The 24,021-nt window shown below is 42.3% G+C and overlaps 1 protein-coding gene and 1 gene segment (V, D, J or C); one reads left to right on the forward strand and one right to left on the reverse strand.

The window, feature by feature from the left end:
* The window catches only part of RPIA (ribose 5-phosphate isomerase A), a 98,619-nt gene that overhangs the window by 50,899 nt on the left and 23,699 nt on the right, over positions 1 to 24,021 (forward strand). The window lies entirely within an intron of this gene.
* Positions 14,315 to 24,021, reverse strand: part of LOC112398941 (immunoglobulin kappa variable 2-29-like) — a 75,091-nt gene continuing 65,384 nt past the window's right edge. Inside the window, 2 exon segments of the V gene segment in view lie at positions 14,315 to 14,870; positions 18,076 to 18,111. Of these exon segments, the coding sequence occupies positions 14,548 to 14,870; positions 18,076 to 18,111 (359 nt within the window).

Raw genomic sequence — 24,021 nt, forward strand, 5'->3', positions numbered from 1 at the left:
GACCCTCAGTAGTCTTCCAGCTTTCAATTCGATTTAAGTCAAATTGATTCGACCCTGTGCAAGCCCATCCAATGCAAACTAGTCCAATCTAACCAGTCCAGAAAACATGTGGGTGTTTTGGGCCAGTGACTGAGGATCAGTCATTCCCCCCGAATCAGAAGTTAACACAGCAGCCTGGCCCAGGTTGCCCTCTAATCTTTCCTGCCACCACGGGGAAGCCTGGAGCCCTTTTCCACTCACTCGATGTGCCAGCTTCTCAAGGTCTCCTTGCCAGAGTCTGCTAGAGGAAGGAGAAATGGGCAGAGAGCCTCAAGACTGGCTTCTAGTCTCAGCTCAACTTCAACTGCTAAGTCATTGGAAGTTAACTAGTTATCTACTCAGTCAAATACAAAGTGCTGAATAAGTCAGTCAATCTCTCGAGGGCTTAGTCTCCATATTTATTCCACTAAAGAGGGTAGACTGCCTTTTCTGGCTGCTTCTCTTCAGTCCTAGTGGTCTGTGAATTCACCTCCAGCTCTTTTATCCAAACTTCTTGATTCATTCAAACCAAATCCCAATCACTATGATACTTTTAGCTGGCTCTTCTCGGGGTGATAGCGCTCAATTTGGCACTATTCTAATTTTCCGATGTCTATACTCATTTTGGGGGGGGCAAGGATTATGTTTGTTTTTTGTTTTTGTTTTGCGATATGCGGGCCTCTCACTGTTGCGGCCCCTCCCGTTGCGGAGCACAGGCTCTGGACGCGCAGGCTCAGCGGCCATGGCTCGCAGGCCCAGCCGCTCCGCGGCATGTGGGATCTTCCCGGACCGGGGCACGAACCCGTGTCCCCTGCATCGGCAGGCGGACTCTCAACCACTGCGCCACCAGGGAAGCCCTATGTTTTATGTTTTACACAGACTTCTTGAGGGTGGAACTTGTGACTTCCATGTCCTTATATCTCCTCACAGTGACCTGAACTTTTAGGGCCATTGTAAAAATGACATTCTTCTCGGTGAGTCTCTCCTTTCTTTTAGCGTCCCCTGTCTATAAAACATTCTACACTCAAGAGTAAAAAGTTATCAAAATTTAAATAAATCCTTGAATTTTTATAGCTCCAATATTTCCTTTTAGAGTAAATGTTGGAAGTAACTTCATACACATAAAATTTTTTTAAAGATTTATTCTTAAAACTAAATGAGGTTGTTTGATAAATCTGTCTGGTGTGAAACACAAACAGTCATTTCCAGTTGTGAAAGAGCAGTGATTCTAAGTTATTTGGTACAAATAAGCAGTTCTTTCCTGTCAACTCAATGACTTCTTACCTCTGGTCAAACCATTCTGCCCAAAAGCGTACTTCCTTTCCACTCAAAGAGAAAGTGCCCATCGTGCGTGCACAGAGGTGGAGAGAATGGCATGGTGCTGGGTAGGGTGTGGTGTTGGTGGATTTGGATTAGATGATATGGGATTGTGAGAAATGACACTTCATTTCTAGGTGGCTGGCTCCAGAAGGTGCAATCTCCTGTCCTTACATGAAATCGGAGCTTACATTCATTGGAACTGAAGGCAGCATAGAGCAGATGTGCTATAGAAGGATAGCAAAGCAACAGGAAGACCAGTCCCTGAAGTTCACTTTTGGAAGGTGGATTCCAAGTCCAGGCGGGACTCTTTAGGAGGACCTGGATGGTCAGATCCAATTATGTTGTTCCAGGCAGGTGGTTGTGTTGAGCAAAAGGAGGAACAGGCTTGAAATCAGAGGGCAGGTATCTGAGAGATGGCTTTTCCACTTGGGCAAGTCTCTCAGTCTTTCCGGTTCTGTTTCTTCATCTGTAAACCGGGGTAATAGTGTCACGCTCTGTGAGTCGGTCTATCCAAATAACAAACAAACACAACCACGCACACAGAAAAACAACCCCTATAATAGTTCTGCCAACATATATCAACCGTAAACAATTCATTATTCATTCACTCATTTATTTATTCAACAAACGCTTTTGCAACCAAGGCACTGTGCCTTGTGCCAAGCACTGCAACAAGTATACAACTGCATAAAAAGGAAGGTGCGAAAATTCTAGTTCAAGTCCTTCATAAATGGTAGATGAATCATAAACCAAAGCATGGGAATAAAGAATGACTTTCAGTTGGTTCTCCAGCTACTATTGTGATCCTCAAATATTGTTTTGGTGTACAGTTTTTGAGCAAAACAGCGCCAGTTTCTTTATAATGGACAGAAGGCCCTCCTTTTCAGGAGCTTATATTTTGATGGGAAATAAAGGCAGAGATCCTTGGGTCTTACACAAGTCAAATACATGAGTGATGGATCGTATGTACTGAGCACGGTGGTGTGGGGAATCAAGAGAGTAGACTCTGGGTAAAATCAGCAGAGTTTCTCATTATTCACAGATGATCTTTTAGGGAAGGTGGGATATCTGGGGGATATCTGGAGGTCAGCTGAAAATAGAACCAAGTTTTCATTGATTTTCAGACATACCTGCAGATAAATAACGAATGACTTATGAGGTTAACAAGTTTGATACTGTTCCATTGAACAAGCCATTCGTGCCTCATCATTTTGGAGTGTGTCGTAAATCTGACAACACGGGTGAGAAGTTTATTTGCAACTGTCATATCAGATAGGCCTAGAGAAAACACAACTTGTTTGATTTTACTTATTAACTCTGACTGCAGTAACTGGAAGAAGTGCATTCCTTTTTCTTACCTAAAAATTAGGGGTTACTATATTTCTGAGCAAAATGCATATTAGAAAACCATGTTGAGGTTGAGAGTGGAGGGAGCCAGTGGCTGGGGTGAGAAATGCTCTGGACAGAAGCGTGTGTCTGTGGGTCTGCGTGTGTGTTGGTTGGGGACGAGGAGGGTTGCATTGTATCATTTTTCACATCTGTCTGTTAAGCTTCTCCTGTTTCAAGAACTTTGGATTTTTACAGTCAATTTAGGAGACACTGTGTCTTCAAGCATTTATAATCCTCAAAGAGTAGGGAGGGGGAAGGGAGGAGAAGACAAGCTCACATCGGGGCAGGAAAGCTCAGTCCCATCCAGCCCTTCGGTTTGGGGCTCTCTTTGCAGTTGCTGCAGTCCGAGGAAATCTTTCCATCTCAGGGTGGCTGCTCTAGTCAATAAAGTCATAGGAGACTCTTTGCTAGATCATCATTGCTAGATTATTTAATTGCTAGATTATCATCTAGCATTGGAACCCTGGTACAGTGCATGGCAGACCAGCTGATCATCACCTCAATGCACAGCCTCTCTCAGAAACCCGCAGCGTGGGCTGGGCCCTCAGGGGAAAGACCTGGTGACCACTGTGTTCAGAGCCTACCCAGTTTCTCTCTGTTTCTCTGTCTTTTTGTCTCTCTCATTGTTCCCATCTCTGTTATCTTTTGGCTTTCTTCCAGCTCTCTTTATTTTCCTTTTCCCTCGAATCCTGTACAAAATGTGCTTTAATTCAACACGCTTTGGAATAAAATCATAAACATTAGTTAAAACAAAAGAAGAGAATTTAAACAGCTCTCCGGAAGGTAGAAGTCTGGGGCAGATTGTCTCTTTGGATTGGTGATCCTCAGTCCAGAATTTCCTCATGTCTGGATTGTGGGCCAAAAAAAGAAAATATATGTGGGAAACCCATATGTGGATCTTTGAGTCTGTGGAGAGTATAGAGAAGTGAATGGGAGTAGGAGGAGGTCCTCATTTTATTCAGGTGCAGGGAACAGATTTAAGCTTCTGTTTGGTGACTGAGGATCTTAAAGGGCTCAAGGTGAGTGTTTGTAGGTCATGCAGCAGCCCCATGAGGTCAGGGGCAGCTGTGTACCCCTCTTCACGGTGCTTCTTCCCTCGCCTACCTCCCAGCCCCCAGGACACAGACCCTAGTGCTCGTAAATGTCTATAGAACGAAAGAATCCAGGAATAGGTGTCGGGTCAGAAGTTGTAAGAGAATGGCTTGAATATATTCTGATTCCCCAAGCTCTTGATCTGTTTATTTTCTTATTCCTCTCTATCCGTGATGTTAGTTTTTTCCTTGTTATGTGTCTCTTTCCCACAGGGAAGGGCAAAAAACCCGGTTTCGGTTATTAGAGGATTTCAGTAAATGAGCCATCACCTGTCTGCCCATGAACCAAGTGGGTGGGAAGCCAGGTCTTCCGTCCAAGAAGAGTTTGTGATGCCTTAGACTCCAGAGTATCCTTTCCACAAGGCTGTAAACACGCTCTTAGTTCACTGTCCTTCTGGTGAGGAAGACAGCTGAATGGTTGGAACACTTGAAACCATGTGGTGATATCTGGAGAGCACATTTCTTTCTTTTTCCTTTCAGCATGAAATATTGTTCTTTTGGGAAATGCACCTTCCACCTTAATCCTGCAACCTTCTTATGTTCCGTTACGGTGTCAGGAACGATGCGCTGGGGGAGGAAATACCCTGAACTGAACTTGATCCTTAGGCCTGTGGGTGAGACATTGTAGCAACAAATAGTTCCTTCACTCCATGGCTCAGTTTCTCTATTTTTCAGATTGAGAGATTTTTCTTGCTTTACATGTCAAGTAGGTAAAGAGGAGCAGAAGGACTGTGATGTTTCATTGCAAATTGGAAGAAATGAAGATTTCAAACCAAACTAAAAAAGGTTTCTTTGTGGAATCACTGCAGGGAGAATATCCACTGAACGCAGCCATGGAATCCGAGAACCTATTAATAATTAAGAATCAGAAAAGATCATGGATTGACCGTATACTCTGTGACCTGCCCTGTCCTAAGTGGATTATATACAGTATTTCATTTAATGTTCATAGTAATACTGAGACAGAGGTTTTACTTCTGTTGCTTTAGTATAGACAAAGAACCTAAGACCAAGAGGAGGTGACTAAGTTTTGAAGTGATGAGTCCCCATGTCAGAGGTCCTTAGCCTGTGGCTTCCCAGTCACAGGGCTGGAGCCCTGGAGTGATTTGTGAGGATATCCTTGGTGTCAGGTAAATCCCAGGTTGACTAATGTTTGGGCAGGAGGATGAAGGTATGTATCTTTCCTGACCTCCAACGTGTATTATGGGCCCATCTTGTGTGGTTCCACAGGGTTCTTTAGACATCCCACCCTCCATCCCACTGCTCTGTGTGGGATTTCTGCTAACTTGTTTCTGCCCTAGGCTGGGAGCTCCTTGAGGTCGAGAGCTCTGTGTTGTTCACTATGTTTCTGCAGAACATAGCGCTACACAAAGCCCGGTAGTGAAGATACTAATCTTAAGGTTTGTGGAATGAATGAAGGTGGGCCTCCAACGGGTAGTTTCTATAGTAGTTAGGGTTGCTTGGGGTAGAAGGGCAAACAACTAACCCTGTGCCTAGGGTAAGGGCCAACAGATGGCCAAATGGATGTGTGGATGGCTACACGCATGGATGGAAGGGGGAGATAGTACAAGAGCAGAGAATGCTTCTGTCCTGGGCACTAGGAAATTTATGAAATATGTTCTGAAATGTTTCTGTGACTCATCCCTATCCCTCCCAGCCTCCTATCCCTGAGATGCCCAAACTACTCAGCATGAAGTTTTTCTTGCTGCTCTCAAACACTTCCAGGACCTCTGAGGAACCTGCTTGCCCACAACTTTTTTCTCACATGCTGTGTATATAGATTCTATTTAATACTGTATCAGTAATGGGGATGCTGACCATTCTGGGCTGAGGTTTTCAAGTAGGAGAATTCTAGGACTGGAGATGGGGCAGTGGGGTTTGGTAGAATGGTATTAAACAAGGTTAGGGTCCATGTTACTTCCATTCCAGTGCTGGACACAGACTTAGCCAGGTGCTATGGGGGCCCCAGGTGCAGGGGGCCGTGGAAAGTACTGTAAGGGCGTGGAGTGTACCACCCAGCCTGTTGAAGGAGGATGGGAGTGAAACCAGCAGCTGTGCTCAAGGTTCTGTTTTCAGTTCCCCAAAAGATCTTCTTGACCAAAGCGGCGTGACCGTTGCTATGTCAGTTGCTATCTTGGTCCTTGGCGCTCTCCTTTGTAAGATGTCATTATTTTTTTGGTCTTCTCAGGCCAGTCACCATGAAACTCAGTAAGAACCAATCTGGGGTTGGGGTGTCTGGGCATGGTTTTGGGGCCTCAGCACTGTGAATGTGAAAAACATTGGGGGTGCTAAGAGGGACGTTTGGTTAATGAGTTATTTTTCCAAACTAGACCAACATACCTAGTTGTCTTAGGCTTGGCTGACTCTCCATTTTTGCTGAGGGTCTTGAATTCCTCCCCCTGAGAAGTCTGTAATGAGCTCATTGTTACATTTAGTAAAAACAAAACAGTTAGAAGACTGGCTTCGAATCTCAATTCTGTCTCTAAGTGACCAGGCTATGCCATGCTTTTTAGTCTCCTCATCTGTTAATGAGAGATTTGATTTCTAAGCTCCTCTCACTCTAGGATTCAGTGATTCTTTGCCCCTGAAAATGGCAGCTGTGAATAGTGGTTATTAAGGGATTGTGCTTTAGAGTTTGGGCTCTTGACCGGGCTGCCTGAGTTTGAAAACTGATTTTGGTATTTACTGATTGTGTGACTTGGACACAGTGTTTACTCTAAGTCTTAGTTTCCTTATAATACAAACTACCCATGGGTTGTTGGAGGATTCAGTGACATGATCTCTGTCAGTGTTGAGACATTACTATCCATTACTCTATCATAGAGTGCAAACCTATTACAACTCAACATGTGTTGAGCCACCAACAGTATTACGGAAGGTCTTCTCTGTGTATTCTTTGTTTCCTACCTTGACCATCAACATGTTGTTATGGTGTCATGGATTGGAGGCAGCTCCTCATTTGCTCTGTTGAGCCCCTGATGAAATAAAAACTTGTATACTTTCTTGAAAAGGACTCATAGAGAGAGAAGATCCTTATTCACCATCCAGCCCAACACTTTTGCTAGTATTATAGGAGTTGATTGAGGCCTAACTGGTAAGATTACAAACCAATAACATTGAAAACCTACAGAGAACCTGCCACGTGCAAAACTATGAAAAAGACATGGTGGTTTGGGCTTGGTAACCGTAGTTTAAGTCATGGTTCTACCTCGCATGAGCTCTGTAATACTAAGCACTTGACATAACGTTCTTAGTCTCAGTTTCCTCATCCATGAGGCAAGGACATCAGTGCCCATGGACACCCCCTTCTCTTCTGTTACTGGGTGAGCTGTCTGTGTTCCTAGCTAAGGGCAACACCTCCACCTGTGCTCCCCCTTTCCCACCTCACCTTCTCAAGGACACGCTCCAGTAGTTTTCCCTTCTCTCTCCTACAGCACCAGATCTTCTTTCTCTACTAGATGATTCTCATAAACATATGTCAGGAAGAAAGAAATTTTCCTCTACCCTTCTAGGTTCTTCTGGCTGGTCTGAGATTTAAATTGACCTGAGACAGATTAACAGGAGAAAAACACAGTTTAATAACCTGCATAAGTGGGAGAGACCCAGAAAAACTGAGCAACTCGCCCAAATGGCTGCAACCGTCACCTTAATTACCATCTTCAGCTAAAGACGAAAGAGGATGTTGGGGGCAGTGGCTTGGGACTTGAAAGGGGCGGAAGGCAATTCACATGGAGATGGAAAGGTAAATGGTGGGTAAATAAATGTTTGCTGGGCCAGGCAGAGATAATGGGACATGGAGTGGACTCTGATCTCTGAGAGTTTCCCCACCACACGCAGCTCATGTTCTTTGTAGACATGTCTGGTGACAGCTCTACTCTGGGAACAGGCCCTCAATCTAAATTTTTTTAGGCAGTTAGGGGCAAGGCCAACATTTCTTCCTGAGTCTTTTGAGCCTTAATTGTTTTCAGCTCAAAATAATCCACATGCCAGAGAGACATTTTGGGGTGGCAAGTTTTGCTCCCGACACATTCAAAAATGCTGTCATTTCTCTTCTCTTTCCAGATACTGCCTCACTCCTCTTCTTCCCTTTTCCAACTCTTTCCTTGAAAGAGTTGTTCATGCCCACTGTCTCCACTTTCTTTCCTCCGATTTTCTTTTGAATCCATTCAGATCAGACCTTTGCCTGCCATTCTATAGAAACTGCTCTTATCTGTTCACCAACGACCCCCTACGTCACTCAATCCAATGGTCCATTTTCATTCCAGTTGACAACTGATCGATTTTGCCTCTTTGGAACATCTCTTCTCTTGGATTCCAGGACAACACTACTCTCCTGGTTTTCCTTCTTCTCTGACCAATCGTTTTCAGTCTTCTTTTCTGGTTCCTTCTCATCTCAGTAATCACTTAATGTTGGCGTGCCTCCCAGTTCAGTGCTTGGATTTCTCTATCCATGCTCACTAGCTAGGTACCCTCTCACAGTCTGTTGCAATCTGACGGCTTTTAACACCATCTGCATGGTGATGACACTACATTTATGTCTCTAGTACTGACCTCTCTCTTCTGAATTCCAGGTTCTTATATCCAGCTGTCTACCTGCCATGTTTGCTTGGTTGTCTAATAGGCATCTCAGATTTAACATGTCCAAAATAGAGCTCTTAAATCATCAATAATCAAGGCAATGTCTATTGGTATCAGGATAGACAAATAGGCCGTGGAATGGGAAAGAAAGCGTAGAAATAGACCCTACTTTACGGAGTCAGTTTTTTTCAACAAATATGCCAAAGTAATCCAACAAAGGAAAGGAAAGTCTTTAAAAATAAATGGTGCTGGAACAACTGGATATTACATGAAAAAAAAGTATGTTGACGCCTATACCTCATACTATATGCAAAATTCATTCCAGATGGATCAAAACTGAGCTCCTGTCTTTTCTCCCAGACCTGCACGTTCTGTAAGCTTTCTTATTTCATTAGAGCAACTCTATCCTTCTAATTCCTTAGGCAAAAAACCCTGGATGCACCCTTGTTTCCTTTGTCTTTCCCCACATCCACACTGTCAGCATGTCCTATTAGCCCTACTTTCAAAGCAGCACCATCTCTTGCTTGGGTTATTCTAGTAGAAAGAGGAAAGGGAAAGGGGAAGTGGAGATAGATGTTTATCTGTTTGTCTTTTTACACTGTGCTTCATTCAAGAACTGACAATTCCAAGGTCTTAACTCTTCCATTGTGTCCGCAGCCTAACAAGTCTCTTTGTTCTTTCTTGAGACCCCGGACCCCAGGGATCTCAGGTGCCTGCCAGGCCTCTTCATCTTCCCATAGAAGGTGCCACGGGTCCACAGACTACTGGTCATTTCCCGTTTCCCTAAACCATTCTCCTATCTGATGCTGTTGCCTCGTGGGGCTGGTGTAACCTTCCTGTGCACCACTTGGCTGTCCTATTAGACTGTAAGAGCATTAATGGTTTACTGAGGCTGACTTGTCAGTACAGATGGAAGTTTGTTGAGAACCGAACTCTCATCTCTGTCATCCCCATTATGTTAGTTTGCTTGGGCTGCTGTAACAAAGTACCACCAACTGGGTGGCTTAAAACAGCAGAAATTTATTCTCTTTCAGTTCTGGAGGCCAGAAGCCTGAAATTAAAGTGGTTCTTCCTTGAAGCTCTGAAGCAGAAGCCACCCCGTGTCTCTTTCCTAGCTTTGGTGGCTCCCCAATGATCCTTGACGTAAATTAGCTTGCAGCTGCGTTACTCCAATCTCTGCCTGGCTTTTTCCCTGTGTGTCTCTGTATCTCTAATCTTCCTCTCCATAGAAGGACACCAGGCATTAGATTTAGGGCCCACCTGAATCCCAAATGACCTCCTTTTTCTTTTATTTGCATTTTCTTTTATTATTTTTTTAAATTGGGGCATAGTTTCTTTACAATGTGGTGTTAGTTTCTGCTGTACAGCGAAGTGAATCAGCTATACGTATACATACATCCTCTCTTTATTGGATTTCCTTCCCACTTAGGTCACCACAGAGCACTGAGTAGAGTTCCCTGTGCTATGCAGTAGGTTCTCATTAGTTATCTGTTTTAAACATAGTAGTGTATATAGGCCAATCCCAATCTCCCAATGACCTCCTTTTTTAAAACTTTTTTAAAAAACCTTTTATTTATTTATTTATTGGCTGCGCAGCCTGCGGGATCTCAGTTCCCTGAACAGGGATCGAACCTGCACCCCCTGTTATGGAAGTGCAGAGCCTTAACCACTGGACCACCAGGGAAGTCCTTAAAACTTTTTATTTTGAAAAAACTATAGATTAACAGGAAGTTGCAAAGATAGAACAGAGAGGTCTGGTGTGCCTTGCACTCAGTTTCCCCGGATGGTTACTTCTTAACATGGTTACAGCACAGTATCGAACCCAGCAATGTGACATTGGTACAATGTGTGTGTATCATTTTATGTCATGTTATCACGTGTCTAGATGTATGGAACCACCACTGCAATCCAGAAACAGGATTATTCCCTTACCACTAAGATCTCCCTTCGTAGTCACATTCAGTCTTTTTTCCCCCCACCATCCCTCACCCCTGGCAACCAGTAATCTATTCTCCCTCTCTACAATTTTGTCACTTCAAGAATGTTATGTAGGGGACTTCCCTGGCAGTCCAGCGGTCTTTGGCCTAGCCAAAAAAAAAAAAAAAAAGAAAAAAACGTTACGGAAAAAGAATCATGGACTATATTACTCAGCCATAAAAAGGAATGAAATTGGGTCATTTGTAGAGACATGGATGGACCTAGAGACTGTCATACAGAGTCAAGTAAGTCAGAAAGAGAAAAACAAATATCGTATATTAACACATATATGTTCAATCTAGAAAAATGTTACAGATGAACTGGTTTGCAAGGCAGAAATAGAGACACAGATGTAGAGAACACTGTATGGACACCAAGGGGGGAAAGCGGGGGATGGGGTTGGGATGAATTGGGAGATTGGGATTGACATATATACACTAATATGTGTAAAATAGATAACTAATAAGAACCTGCTGTATAGAACAGGGAATTCCACTTCGCTGTACAGTAGAAACTAACACAACATTATAAAACAACTATACCCCAATTAAAAAAAAAAAAAGAATCATGTACTATGTGACCTGTGAGACTGGCTTTTTTTCACTCAGTATAGTACACTTCAGAATCATCCAAGTTGTTGCATGTATCAGTACTTTGTTTCTTTTTATTGCTACGCGGCATCCATGACATGGATGTGTCACAATTTGTTCAGCCTACTGAGAAGCATGTAGAGGGATCTACTGAGTCACCTTTTGTGTCACCTATTGGGGGCCATGTTGGTTGTTTCCAGTTTTTAGTTATACATACAAACCTGTTATGAAAAGTAGGTACAGATTTTTGTGTGGATGTACTTTTTCATTTTGGGAGGTTAAATGCCCTGGAATGCAATTGCTGGTGTATTTTGTTTAGTTTTTTAAGAAACTGACAAACTATTTTCTAGAGCGTTGCCTGAGGCATCTTACTTTTCTACCAGCAGTGTATGAAAGATCCAGTTCACTGCATCTTCACCAGCATTTCAGTATTCACATCTGCAAAAACCCTATTCCGAAATGAGGTCACATTTATAGGGACTGGGAATTTGAGCATATCTTTTTGAGGGACACAATTCAACCCATAACACCTGTCTTCACTTCTTTGGGTCGTGGTGGGTCTGGTTTCGGAGTTTTGCTTTATGAGAAGACCCTTGCTTGGGATCAGACGTGCCATTGATTGTTGAGTTTTGCCATCAGAGATGAATGAGAAAGTTTATGTCATTTGAAGGGACATTACTGAGTCTTTCTGAACTCTACTCAGACCCCCAAAATTTCAAAGACGTGATAATAATGAATATTCTCAAGAGGTACAGTGTCAGTGTTGTCCTTCTGTCCACTTCTTTCCATGAGTGTTCTTTCCCACTTGCTCCAGGACTGACAAAGGAAAGGAAAAAAGAAGAAAAATTGGGTTATAAATTTGTTTAGGGAAAGGACAGCATTTTAGTTACTTCTGTACCTCTTTCGGGGTATAGGCTAAGAAAGGTGCTCAGTAAATGTTTGGATGGATGAGTAGGTGAGAGGGGAAGGGCTGGGGTCTGGGGGAGGACAGTCGAAGTTGGTTTTATATGTGCCCCTCCTGCCCCCCGCTTCCCAAACACATAACCTTTCATACATGGGATCCCAATACCTGGTCCACGTTAATTCCATCCTTTGCCCATTGTTGAATGTCTGTCCATTCCATTTCTACGTATGTATGCTCCTGGTTAGCCAGATAGAGGAGGAGTCCCCGGGAAGGTAGCGTTTGACCCTCTGTTCTGCGCAGCAGTGTAAGTACTGGAAGGCAGAATTGTATAGGTGTCAAGAGAGCAGAATTAGGGGACTTCCCTGGTGGTCCAGCGCTTAAGACTCCTCGCCCTCAATGCAGGGGGCATGGGTTTGATCCCTGGTCAGGGAGCTAGATCCCGCATGCTGCAACTAAGAGATCCCTCGTGCCACAACTAAAGATCCCGCATGCCGCAACTAAGACCCAGCGCAGCCAAGTAGATAAGTATTAAAAAAAAGAGAGAGAGAGAGAGAGCAGAATCAGGCAGGTAGGGATTTGATTCCTGGACCACCACTTACCGGCTGTGTGGCCTTGACCTATTACTTATGTCTCTTAGCCTCTCTTATCTGTAAATTGAGTATATTTCTTTATGTGAACTTATCTTGAAGTAGAATGTATATACAGAGAGGTGCACAGATCATAACTTTACAGCTCGATAAAGTTTCACAAAGTGGCACACATCGCATTATCAAAACTTCATAAGCCCCTTCTTGTCTCCTAGGCACTACCTCACCCCACCCCCCAGCCAAAAGTAATCCCTATCTCAACTTCTAGTTGTATTTTTCCTGGTTTTGAACTCTATATAGATGATAATATATAGGACATGTCTTTTGTGTTTGGTTTCTTTTGCTTATGTCATGTTTGAGATGCATCATTGTTGTTGGGTACAGTTGTAGTTTATTAGTTCTCTTATTGAATAGTATTCCAATGTGCAAACATGCTACAATTTAATGACCCATTCTCCTGTTGGTGGACATTTAGATTGTTTCCAGTTTTTGGCTTTTATTAATGAAGCTACTCTGAAAAATTCTTGCATGAGCTTTTTTGGTGGACAGGGACACAGTCATTCAGGTGTAGGATTGCTGAGTTATAGAGTATGAATATCTCTCAGCTTTATAGAACCCGACTCACATTTTAATGAACGCTTTTAACCGTGTAACGTAGTGAGAATTAAATTATGTTGTGGAAAGCAATCAGCATGGTCTTCGGCAGATAGAAGGCCCTCAATACGTATTGTATGTAAAATGTAACGAAGGCATCATATTCCCTTAAGTTGAAGTGCCATAAAATGAGATGCATCATTGTTGTTGGGTACAGTTGTAGCTTATTAGTTCTCTTATTGAATAGTATTCCAATGTGCAAACATGCTACAATTTAATGACCCATTCTCCTGTTGGTGGACATTTAGATTGTTTCCAGTTTTTGGCTTTTATTAATGAAGCTACTCTGAAAAATTCTTGCATGAGCTTTTTTGGTGGACAGGGACACAGTCATTCAGGTGTAGGATTGCTGAGTTATAGAGTATGAATATCTCTCAGCTTTATAGAACCCGACTCACATTTTAATGAACGCTTTTAACCGTGTAACGTAGTGAGAATTAAATTATGTTGTGGAAAGCAATCAGCATGGTCTTCGGCAGATAGAAGGCCCTCAATACGTATTGTATGTAAAATGTAACGAAGGCATCATATTCCCTTAAGTTGAAGTGCCATAATGGACTTAAACATTTCCTATTGCTTGTTCGCTTACGTTGTTATCATTGTTTTGTTATTTTACATAGATGTTATTTTACATGGATGACTCTTTTTCTAGCTGTTCCCTTCTTTTGATAGATTTGCTTTTGGTAAATTAGATTCGACTGGATCAAAGAATATGTGACAGTAAGAACCATCACCCTTAAAAGGACTCTGAGGGCCTGCTGAAGAGGGGAATCAAAGAAGCAAGCATCTCAATCCCAATAAAATAGGTAACTAATAAGAACCTACTGTATGGCACAGGGAACAGTACTCAGTACTCTGTAAATAGGTGGCTTATGGGTTTCATGGAAGAGTGTCTTACAGAGGACAGTACAGTAGGGTAGAATGGAGGATGATGATTTTTATAAATGATGGTGTAGTTTTTAGCAACTCAATATTTAGATAGCTAGTGGGAAGCAGCGGCATAGCACAGGGAGATCAGCTTGGTGCTTTGTGACCACCTAGAGGAGTGGGATAGGGAGGGTGGGAGGGAGGGAGATGCAAGAGGGAAGAGATATGGGAACATATGTATATGTGTAGCTGATTCATTTTGTTATAAAGCAGAAACTAACACACCATTGTAAAGCAATTATACTCCAATAAACATGTTAAAAAAGGAAAAGAAAAACAATGTTTAAAAAGCTTAACTCAGGAAGGAGAGAGAAATCACAGGTGCAAAGATTCACTTTATTTATTCATTTTCCCCCCAACGTTAGCATGATTAAAGCCAAAGAGGGGGAGGACGGTGAGGTGGGGAGATGGGCTGGAGGACTGCAATAGGGAAAAGGGCCCGAGGCCTGAAGAGGCGAGGAAGGGGGCTGGGACCCAGCCCAGGTGATGGACGAGCCTGCAGGCCTCTCGCTCTAACACTCGTCCTTATTGATGCTCTTGACCAGGGCGGAGGCCAGGGACTGGTGACTGACCTCGCAGGTATAGAGACTATGGCTTTCGTACTCGGACCTGGACAGCGTCAGGGTGCTGCTGAGGCTGTATGTGCTGTCCTTGCTGTCCTGCTCAGTGAAACTCTCCTGGATGTTGCTGGCTTGGACAACTCCATCCACTTTCCAACTGACTTTGATAGTTTTGGGGTAAAAGCTATTCACTAAGCACACGACAGAGGCAGTTCCGGTCTCTAACTGCTGTTCAGATGGGTGGAAGAGGAAGACAGATGGCTGAGCATCAGACCCTGAGGAAGGAAGCATAGGGAGTGGTGTTTAAGTAACGGGGAAGTTCTCCACTTGGGTGCATTGTTTGTGGGTGAGCCTGGAACTGTAAGGGACAGACATGCAGAGGGCAGCATGCTTATTCTGTGGCATCCAGGGAGCAACTAGGGAAGCCAGGAAGCATATTTCTCATCGCCATGATTGGGAGATTTTTCCCTAGCCCCTACCCCTTAAGAAAGTTCTAAATTGTTTTGTTTGAAGTCTTTGCAGCCTTTCGAAGCTCTTTGCATGCCCTTCTGACCTTACCTTTCTCTCCTTCATCTGTGTTCTCTGCCTCCTGCAGGGAACCCAGTGCTTCAGGCCAAGAAACAAAACCACTTCATTGGACCCGTCAGAGTTTAGAAGTGAGAACAGGACTTGCACAGATCGTTTCCCCTGTGCCTCTCCTAGCTCTGTGCAGTGATATCAGGCTGCCTTTCACTTCCTGGCCTTCCTTCGGGCGTGTTGGGGTCAGACCCACCAGGCAGGGTGAGCCCCAAACTCAGTCTGGGCCCGGGTCGGTGGGGGGATCGGCCACTTCACCCTCTGCGATCAGGCCAGCAACTCACCCACTCCTCGCCAAGGCCTCAGAGGGAGACCTGGGTCCTGGCCTGATGGCTGTCACCGTATGGGGCAAGGTTCAGCCAGACCAGGAGGGTCAACTGTAATTTTGGCCATCTGCCCAGGAGGAACTGGCTAGCTTCACTTCTGACCATGAACAGCTGGCAGATGGCCTGCTGGGAATCCCCTTTGTGGGCCTTCAAGCCCTCAGGTGGGAGAGCATGAGTTAAATAACAAACCAAGACTCTTCTTTTGCTGTGAAAAGTCACAGATAAGTGAAGAGATTTTTATAAAGCTATAAACCTTTATAAAGCTATAAGCCTCCATGTTAACCAAGCAGTTTAATATAATAAGATACTGAAATTTTTATGTTTTGATACTTTCTTCTCTTTTAACCATCATCACTATTTTTTTCAGAGAATTTTATAAAATAGCCTTAGTAGCAAAATAATATGAATTCTAGAAAAAAGGGAGAGGAAATATTCTATGAAGATATCCTATTTGGGTCAATTTTTGATAGCTTTAAACTTTCTATCTTGCATTAAACAATTAGCATATTTGATATGGAAACTCTTGTAAGACCTCTTACTAGCTTTCTAATGGAGTTTAAAATTTATTAAAAGGTGTTTAAAAGGCCCTAAATACAGTTTTAGAACAGTTTCAAATACTTACATGGTTTAAATAGTTTGAAAAGAGTTTTAAAATGGCCTAAAATAGTCCTGTCAGGTTGTCACAAACCAAGAATAATCTTTTTCAAGGATTGGAAAATATATTCTATTAAGTTTTTATCAATGGCATTTACATATGGCTAGATATTTTGTACACCTGAAATATAATCCTACTGAAGCCATTAAATTTCTGAAAATTAAAAACATGTCACAAATTTATCTGATGTTTTGTCAGCAAATATATCTTAATGATATTTATTTTGAACTCAGTAAAAATTAATTGATCAAAACCTGAACGGCCAGATTGTTGCTGGCCTTTGGTTATATTTTTGCTGGTGTCGATTTTGCCCTGAAAGAATTTATATATATATATATATATATATATATATATGTATATATATGTATTTCATTTGGATTGAGCCTTTATTACTTAAATACATTTGATGAGAAGATATTTAAGAAATTACATATCACTGCAAAAAAATAGCTTTAAGTTCTTTATAGTCTTCTACTGGAAATTTTTATTAAGAGGATATAATGTGAATTTCATTTCTGGAATCGCTAATAAAAATCAGGTTTCTCCCTGTTTTCCCCATGTTAACTCATGCCCATCACATTTCTGTTCTCTTCCGTTAGCGACATTATTTGTATCACTGTGTCAGGAAAGAGGGACACAGCACAGCTGAACAGGCGATCGCGGGGTTGCCGTGGTCTTTGGCGGCATTTAGCGGCCAGGTGCGCCGTCACCAGAGCCCTGGGACCCGGCCGCCAACGTCATTCAATCACGAAAAGAGACCGCCAAGAAGTCTACAGACCACCCTAGCTGTGCCACGGCCTCCTCTGCAGTATAAAAACACCAGCAAGTAATAACAAAGAACATACTCATTAAAATATTTCCTATTTTTCTACATGTCCGTGGGCATCTGAAAAACGCAATTATTTTATTTTCCTTCACTTAAACAAATTACTTCAAAACTGAGCTTTTGGGGACAACCCAAAAATGGTAGGAAATGGTCTTTCCTCCATTATGATAAGAGATCATTTCCAGTTTAGTCTAATATAGAAATGTGGCTTTTTAAAAAAGAGTAATCTGTTAAGGTATAGAATCTCTATAGAATTTCTAAATATTGACAGTTTAGCACTCATTTTAGCCTCTAAAAATGGCGGTGCTTCTGATTCGCAATTAAGCGGCAACTTTAACACAAATAAATATGCTTTTCTAACTTCTTACTGATTTTGTAATGCATCCTATTGATTTTTATTCTTATAAAATAATATATCGGACAGAAGAGAGAAAACAGACTAAGAAATACATTTCTCTACTTTTCCGTGTTGTACATACAAGCAAAAATCAATACAATATTTGGCAAATTTCAATGAAAATTAATTCGCTTTAACTCTTTTAGAGCTGCAAGTATTCCTTTTTCATCGACACTAATTTTTTTTCCCTTCGAGTCATTCGGTGTAGATTAATCTTTTTGTCTACAAACCCAGGTTTGGAGCTGAGTTTAACTTCTGAAACTGATAAAAAATCTGAAATGTTCTCATTTACCCATCTCCACAAAACTCATACTTAAGCCTCTAAAAGTCAACACTGGCATTTAGACCCAGACACATTTCAGAAGGTAGTAGAGAAAAATTACTTACGTTTAATCTCCAGACGTGTCCCTTGGCCAAAGGTGATCCTCAGCGTTAACTTAATTACTTTCCCCTCAACAAAAATCTGTTTTTGCTGCTAAAGTCATTTGACTGTCGGATACAGAGAAAATCTGGCCATTTAGATGCCACGTCAACTAACTAGCTCTTTGCTCTTCTGAGACAACCTGATTTTCAGTCCCTTTCTGATCTCATTTTCAGAAGAATCCCATTCTCTTCGAAAGTGACCTCAACTCACATCCCAAGCATGAAAACCCCCAAATTTCACGACTCTATAAGAAAGAGGAGTAAAAAGTGCACTTACGTTTGATTTCCACCTTGGTCCCCTGGCCGAACGTATAAGCCACAGTGAGTGAGCTAACACACCCCCCGATCAAAAACCTCCCTCTGAAGCCAATCACAGGAAAAAGGCTAATTCACAGAAAAATCCAGATTTTTCTTCCCCTTTCTCTCCACAAACCCTACTCTCCTTACAAATTCATCCACTTTTCTGTTCAGCTTAAAAATTGACTATCTTCTGGTTTTCTGCCTTTTAACTTTTGGGTCACCAGGAATGGCTCATTTAACCAAAATGTCACAAATTTGCACAAAGGATACAGCAGGACAAAAACCTCACAAATAACTGAGCAAAAATGTGCTCACATTTAATCTCCACTGTGGTCCCTGGGCTGAAGGTGAACCATGGTGATTCCCCTTAACTTCCACTCGCACAAAACCCTACCCTGACAGGGCAGCAAGCCCCCTTCCCCAATTCAGTTATTTTGGTTTGGAAATCTTAAAAATTAGTCATCAGTTAGCCTCCTGTAGAACAATTTCCCCTCCTCTGTACCTAATCTGGGAATGAAATTTGTTTTATCCCTGACACCTAATTAATGAAAACGTGCAAAAAAAGGAACAAAAAGCAACCAATTAGACGGAAACGGCAAAGAGCAGAACCCTGGGTCAGCTACTGAAGCTTAACTCCCTTCTCAAGCAGGAGTGGAGGCCCTGGGGCTTCCCTGACAGAGAATGTTTGTCATTCTTAGGTGAGCTCTAAAATCCTAGAAGATGATTTATTTATGTCTATGGCCTGATGGTCCCATATTTTAGCAGTCTCCCACATCTGGACTGCTGTTTATTTATTTATTAATTTGTTTATTTTTTGGAAAGTAGGTTGAATATAAATTACAAAGAAAGATAAGCACATTAAAAAAAACAACCCTGTACTTTTAAGCAATTGAAATATAGTTGATTTACAATGTTGTGCTAGATTCAGGTGTACAGCAAATTGATTTAGCTATATACACACATACATATATTTATATATATATATATTCTTTTTCACATTCTTTTCCATTATACATTATTACAAGGTATTGAATATAATTCCCTGGGCTATACAGTAGGACCTTGTTGTTTATCTATTTTATGTATAGTAGTGTGTATCTGTTAATCCCAAACTCCTAATTTATCCCTCCCCTGCCTTTCCCCTTTGGTAACCATAAGTTTGTTTTCTACATCTGTGACTCTATTTCTGTTTTATAAATAAGCTCATTTCAAAAAGTGCACTTCTTGGGCTTCCCCGGTGGCACAGTGGTTGAGAGTCCGCCTGCCGATGCAGGGGACACGGGAGGGCTTTTTGCAAATGATAAACCTCATTCAATGCCATTATGAAACTTTTAAGCTTCTTTCGTTAATAATATTAATAAAGAATGTTTTCCTATTTGAACCTCTCCTTTGCCACCATGTTTTTTCAAAATGGCTAAATACATATCAAACAAAGGCCCATGTCTTATTTTGAAATCTAATTTGGAATGAAGCTATAGATGGCCTGTGAAACAAAAACAAAGATCAAAAGAGTAGAAAAGCAGACTTTACTTGGTTGGTTGTCTGTTGTCACAGGGTAGGTAGAGCGAGAGGGGTACCCACCATGCCACAATGAGCTGAACCAGGTGCATGCTGTCTTTGGAGCTGCCAGGGAATCATGGCGTGCCTTGGTGTTTCCACAGTAACCGCATCAAGGGCCCTGAAGACCTCATTTTGCTGTGAGTCCAGCTTATTGCAGTCCTGTTTCCCTCTTAACCTTCCATTCCCACCTTAGCATATATTGCTCCCAGCATCTTCAAGTCCTTGCTGTACTTCTGTGATCTCCAGCTTTTGCAAAACTCTCCCTCTTCTTGGAGACACTTTTGCTCACCTCCATGAGCTTGTGAACAACAAATTGTCTTTCAAGACTCAACTCAAGAGAGACCTTCTGTTGGGTTATCTCCTAGCAAGTGACTCAATTTTGTAGAGTACAGAGGCAGGTCACTGGGCCTAGAACACCTAGTTGCTCTTATCTGCTGTCAGATTCTTTCTACCCTACTGGATTGTAAGCTGGTTGATGTTTCGTTGTCTTATATTTGGAAGGCCCAGTCCAGCATCTTCACTTGGTAAATGCTCAACAAACATTTGCAGAATGAATGAAAAAAAAAAAAACCCGAAAAACAAAAATACAATCCTACCACAGATAGTTGAAAATCAATAATAGATCAGAGCTGATAAATTATAATGGACCAAGGACTAATACAGACCACTGCAATAGTAAGTTTTACAAAAGAAATCGTAATACTAATTCTGAAGATTAGGGTAGCCTTCATTGATTTTGACACTGAGAGCTTTGCTAGTTACCTTGAATAGCAGAATCAGCAGTGAATTTCACCAGACGATGAAGAAAGAAAGCAAACTGGAGATAGAGAGGAGAGTGGAAATTAAGTGTAAAAAACAGTTGACTGAGGACACAGTCGACATGGATGTTAAAGAGGACAGAAAGTGAATTTCTCTGCAGAGATGCAAGCAATAACAATCAAAACAGTTGAAATTTATTGAGCATTTATGAAGTGCCAGACATTGTACATTGGTCACCACATTTAATTATCCCTCCAAATTTAGGAACTAGAAACTACTCTATCCCTTATTTTGTAGATGAGGAAACTTGAGTGCAGAGAGATTAAGTGACTTGCTCATGGCAGTGATGAGTGGCAGAGCTGGGATTTCAACTCAGAGCTCATGCACTTAGTTGCACCAGTCTGCAGATTAGACCCTGGGAATGAAGTCACCCAGTGGAAGCAATACACTTGGCAGAAAACACTGGGGTGAGGGGAGAAAAAAGAAGCTCCTTAGATTGTCCCCGGGTTGGCAATGAGTAGAAAAATAGTCTCAAAGGTATATACAAGACTGCTCATTGAGATGTTGTTTAAAAGGTAAAAAAATAGAAAATAACTGACATCTTCACCATCAACTAATTATGATAGAGCTTTGCAGTGGAGCACAAAGCAGCCAATAAGAGGATGAAGTAGGTTTCCGTATAGTCACATGGAAGGTGATTGTAAAGATATAGGCTGAATGGTCTGTATTGTATGATATTGTGATCCCATTTTAACTGAATATGTATGGATATGAATACAGGCTAATTGCTGAAGGGAATACAATGAACTGTGCTCAGTGGTTATCTCCTGAAATCGATTACAGAGGTGTGTTGTTGTGGAAGAAAGGGGAGTAGTGACATTTTCTACTGTCCTGTATATTGCAGATTATTTGATTTTTAAAAATTATATGAATACATTCGTTTTGTGGCTTTCAGAAACACCAAGGCTGTACCAATTGTGATAAAAAGTAAAGTCTGATATCGCCCAGTAGAATTCTCAGTATTTATGTGCAAATATAATTTTTAAATAATATCTACATATTCTTAAGTTTTCTTTGTTTTTCAAATCTTTTTTTATAATCTTTAGATTAAGAATACAAAAAGGTAGGGGTTTTCCTGGTTCTGTGCAGGAGATGTGGGTGTGGCTGGAAAATGTATATTCTTAAGTGAGTAAATCGGAGACATAGTGAAGCGTGCAAGCAGAAAGTGAATTATAAAGCAGAATTTGCTACTGATAAAAGATGGCTGTCATAAGAACCATTGTGGCACAGGCCAGTTTGTTGCTCTTACTCAGTAGGATCAATAGGGATGGTTGTTGTCATGTTTGCTGTGACATCACGTGTATCACTGAGAAGTGGTTGAGATCCTTAATATGGATGTTTGCTCCCACTCTGGAAAATGCAGACACTCATCTCGTTTCCACGAGGACATGTAATATGGATTATTTGAAGGCAAAGGATGTCTTAGAAGCATCTGTGAGCATATACCGTTCTACAGAGTGTCCAGGATGGACCTCGATAAGATTGACTTACTGAGGAAAGGCCGTGTCAATAAACTAGCCTGAGAGGTTCTTGGATTTTTGCATGAGTGATGGAAATAGAAAATTTGGGGGAGAATTCCAGCAAACTCATCACTGAAGCTGCTTTCCATGTGGCCCGCAACAAAGTTAGATTCTTAGAATAAATTCTAAACTGTTTGTGGGGATAGAGAGAGAGAGAGAGAGAGGGAGAGGCTAAGTGCATGTTTATAAGTCACCCTGAAAACTCTTTTTTTTTTTTTTTTGCGGTACGCGGGCCTCTCACTGCTGTGGCCTCTCCAGCTGCAGAGCACAGGCTCCGGACGCGCAGGCTCAGCGGCCATGGCTCACGGGCCCAGCCGCTCCGCGGCATGTGGGATCTTCCCGGACCAGGGCACGAACCCGTGTCCCCTGCATCGGCAGGCAGACTCTCAACCACTGCACCACCAGGGAAGCCCCACCCTGAAAACTCTTGATAAGCTATCTTATCAATGTTCCTCAGGTCTAATATTTCAAAAAACACCTTTTTTGGTTTTTATTTGACATGATTAACCAGCCTATTTGAGAGGTCTGCCTCCCACCATTACCATAGAGTAAATCACCCAGCATTTTAGAGACACAATGACACAACTTTGCTCTTCGCAAAGGTTGAAGGATGGGGGCTTCCCTACCTGACTGCTGAATATTTGTGTCTGATAATCCATCCTGAAGTCTGGGGTTCAAAGGTTTTCTTCAGTTCATCGTTCACAATAGAGTCCCAGGCAGGTGATTCTTTTGACTTCAGGATCCTCCCTCCTTAGGATCATATTGTCTGTCATTTGTACTTGACTTAAGCTGATATTCCAAAAGGGTAGGGGGAAATTCTGGAGTCCACATTCAGTGGTGCTCAGAATCTGATCAATTGCCGGTCTTCGGGCTAGAGTGCCACAGATGGACATCTGCCCTGCGTCTCCAAGGGGGCAAGGATGGCTCCATTAGCCTGGAAGGAGGGAGGCAGAGGAGGTCACTTGAAAACTCGCTGCTGCTTCGCTGCTTTGGAGCTGTGTCTTTCCATTCATCTCTGAAGAGAGACATGCTGAGAGAAGCAAAGTCCTTTGCCCAACCATGTGCAAATGCGTGTGCCGTAAACATGACTCAAGATTTTGGTCCCACTCTGGGAAATGTAGACACTCATCTTGTTTCCACGAGGACATTAAGGCTGCAGGTGTTTCTTGACGTTCTAGAGTGAAAGAGACAACAGCAGCAACGTACCAGGGCTTATGGACCCTTGGAGATTTACATATTGAGGCTTGTGGTTTGCAGCGGGTTTCCACTAGTGATGAGCCCTTTGAGCTCGGCCCTGGAGTTCCCTGGCTCCCTGTCTGTCTGCTTGGCATCCAGCCCTGCATCTCCTCTCACTCTACTCAGAGAAACCCATCGCGGACCAGCTCCGCAGGCAGCTGTGGAGTTACGTGAATTCAGGTTTGGCTCTTCACACTTTTTGCCTTTGTTGTCAAAATCCTCAGGTCCTTTATGGACACTCCACTCTGCTTTGTGCTGGCTCAGGGACCCTCACTGAGTGCCCCCTCCCACCCCTCTGACCATGCCCCACCCCCATCCCAGTCTTGCTTATCTTGACTAAGGACCTGGGCTCTGCATCTTTCCTGCCCACTCTGCGATGTTGCCTCATTCCCTTAATATGTATATCCTGATCCCATATCAAAAGGATTTCAATCTCTCTTTGCTTTCTAGTTCCACCAGCTCTTCTGAGAAGCTGAGCTTCTGTTCAGCTCCACGGGTCAGTTAAGGCGGTTACCACTCAACCTGATATTTTGCTGCTGTTGACTCTGCCCTGTTCTTCTTGTCCTTGTAGGTTTGTTTATTATTATTATTATTATTTTGGCTGCACCGTGAAGCTTGTGGGATTTTAGTTCCCTGACCAGGGATTGAACCCGGACCCTTGGCAATGAGAGTGCAGAGTCCTAACCACTGGACCGTCAGGGAATTCCCTGTGGGTTTATTTCTTTAAAATAATTTCTTAAAAAAAAATTTATTTTTAGGTTTTTTTAAATTTTGTTGTTTTTTTAAAG

Source organism: Neophocaena asiaeorientalis, unplaced genomic scaffold (genome assembly GCF_003031525.2).
Source record: "Neophocaena asiaeorientalis asiaeorientalis breed wild unplaced genomic scaffold, Neophocaena_asiaeorientalis_V1.1 scaffold114, whole genome shotgun sequence".
In the NCBI taxonomy this organism is placed as follows: Eukaryota; Metazoa; Chordata; class Mammalia; order Artiodactyla; family Phocoenidae; genus Neophocaena; species Neophocaena asiaeorientalis.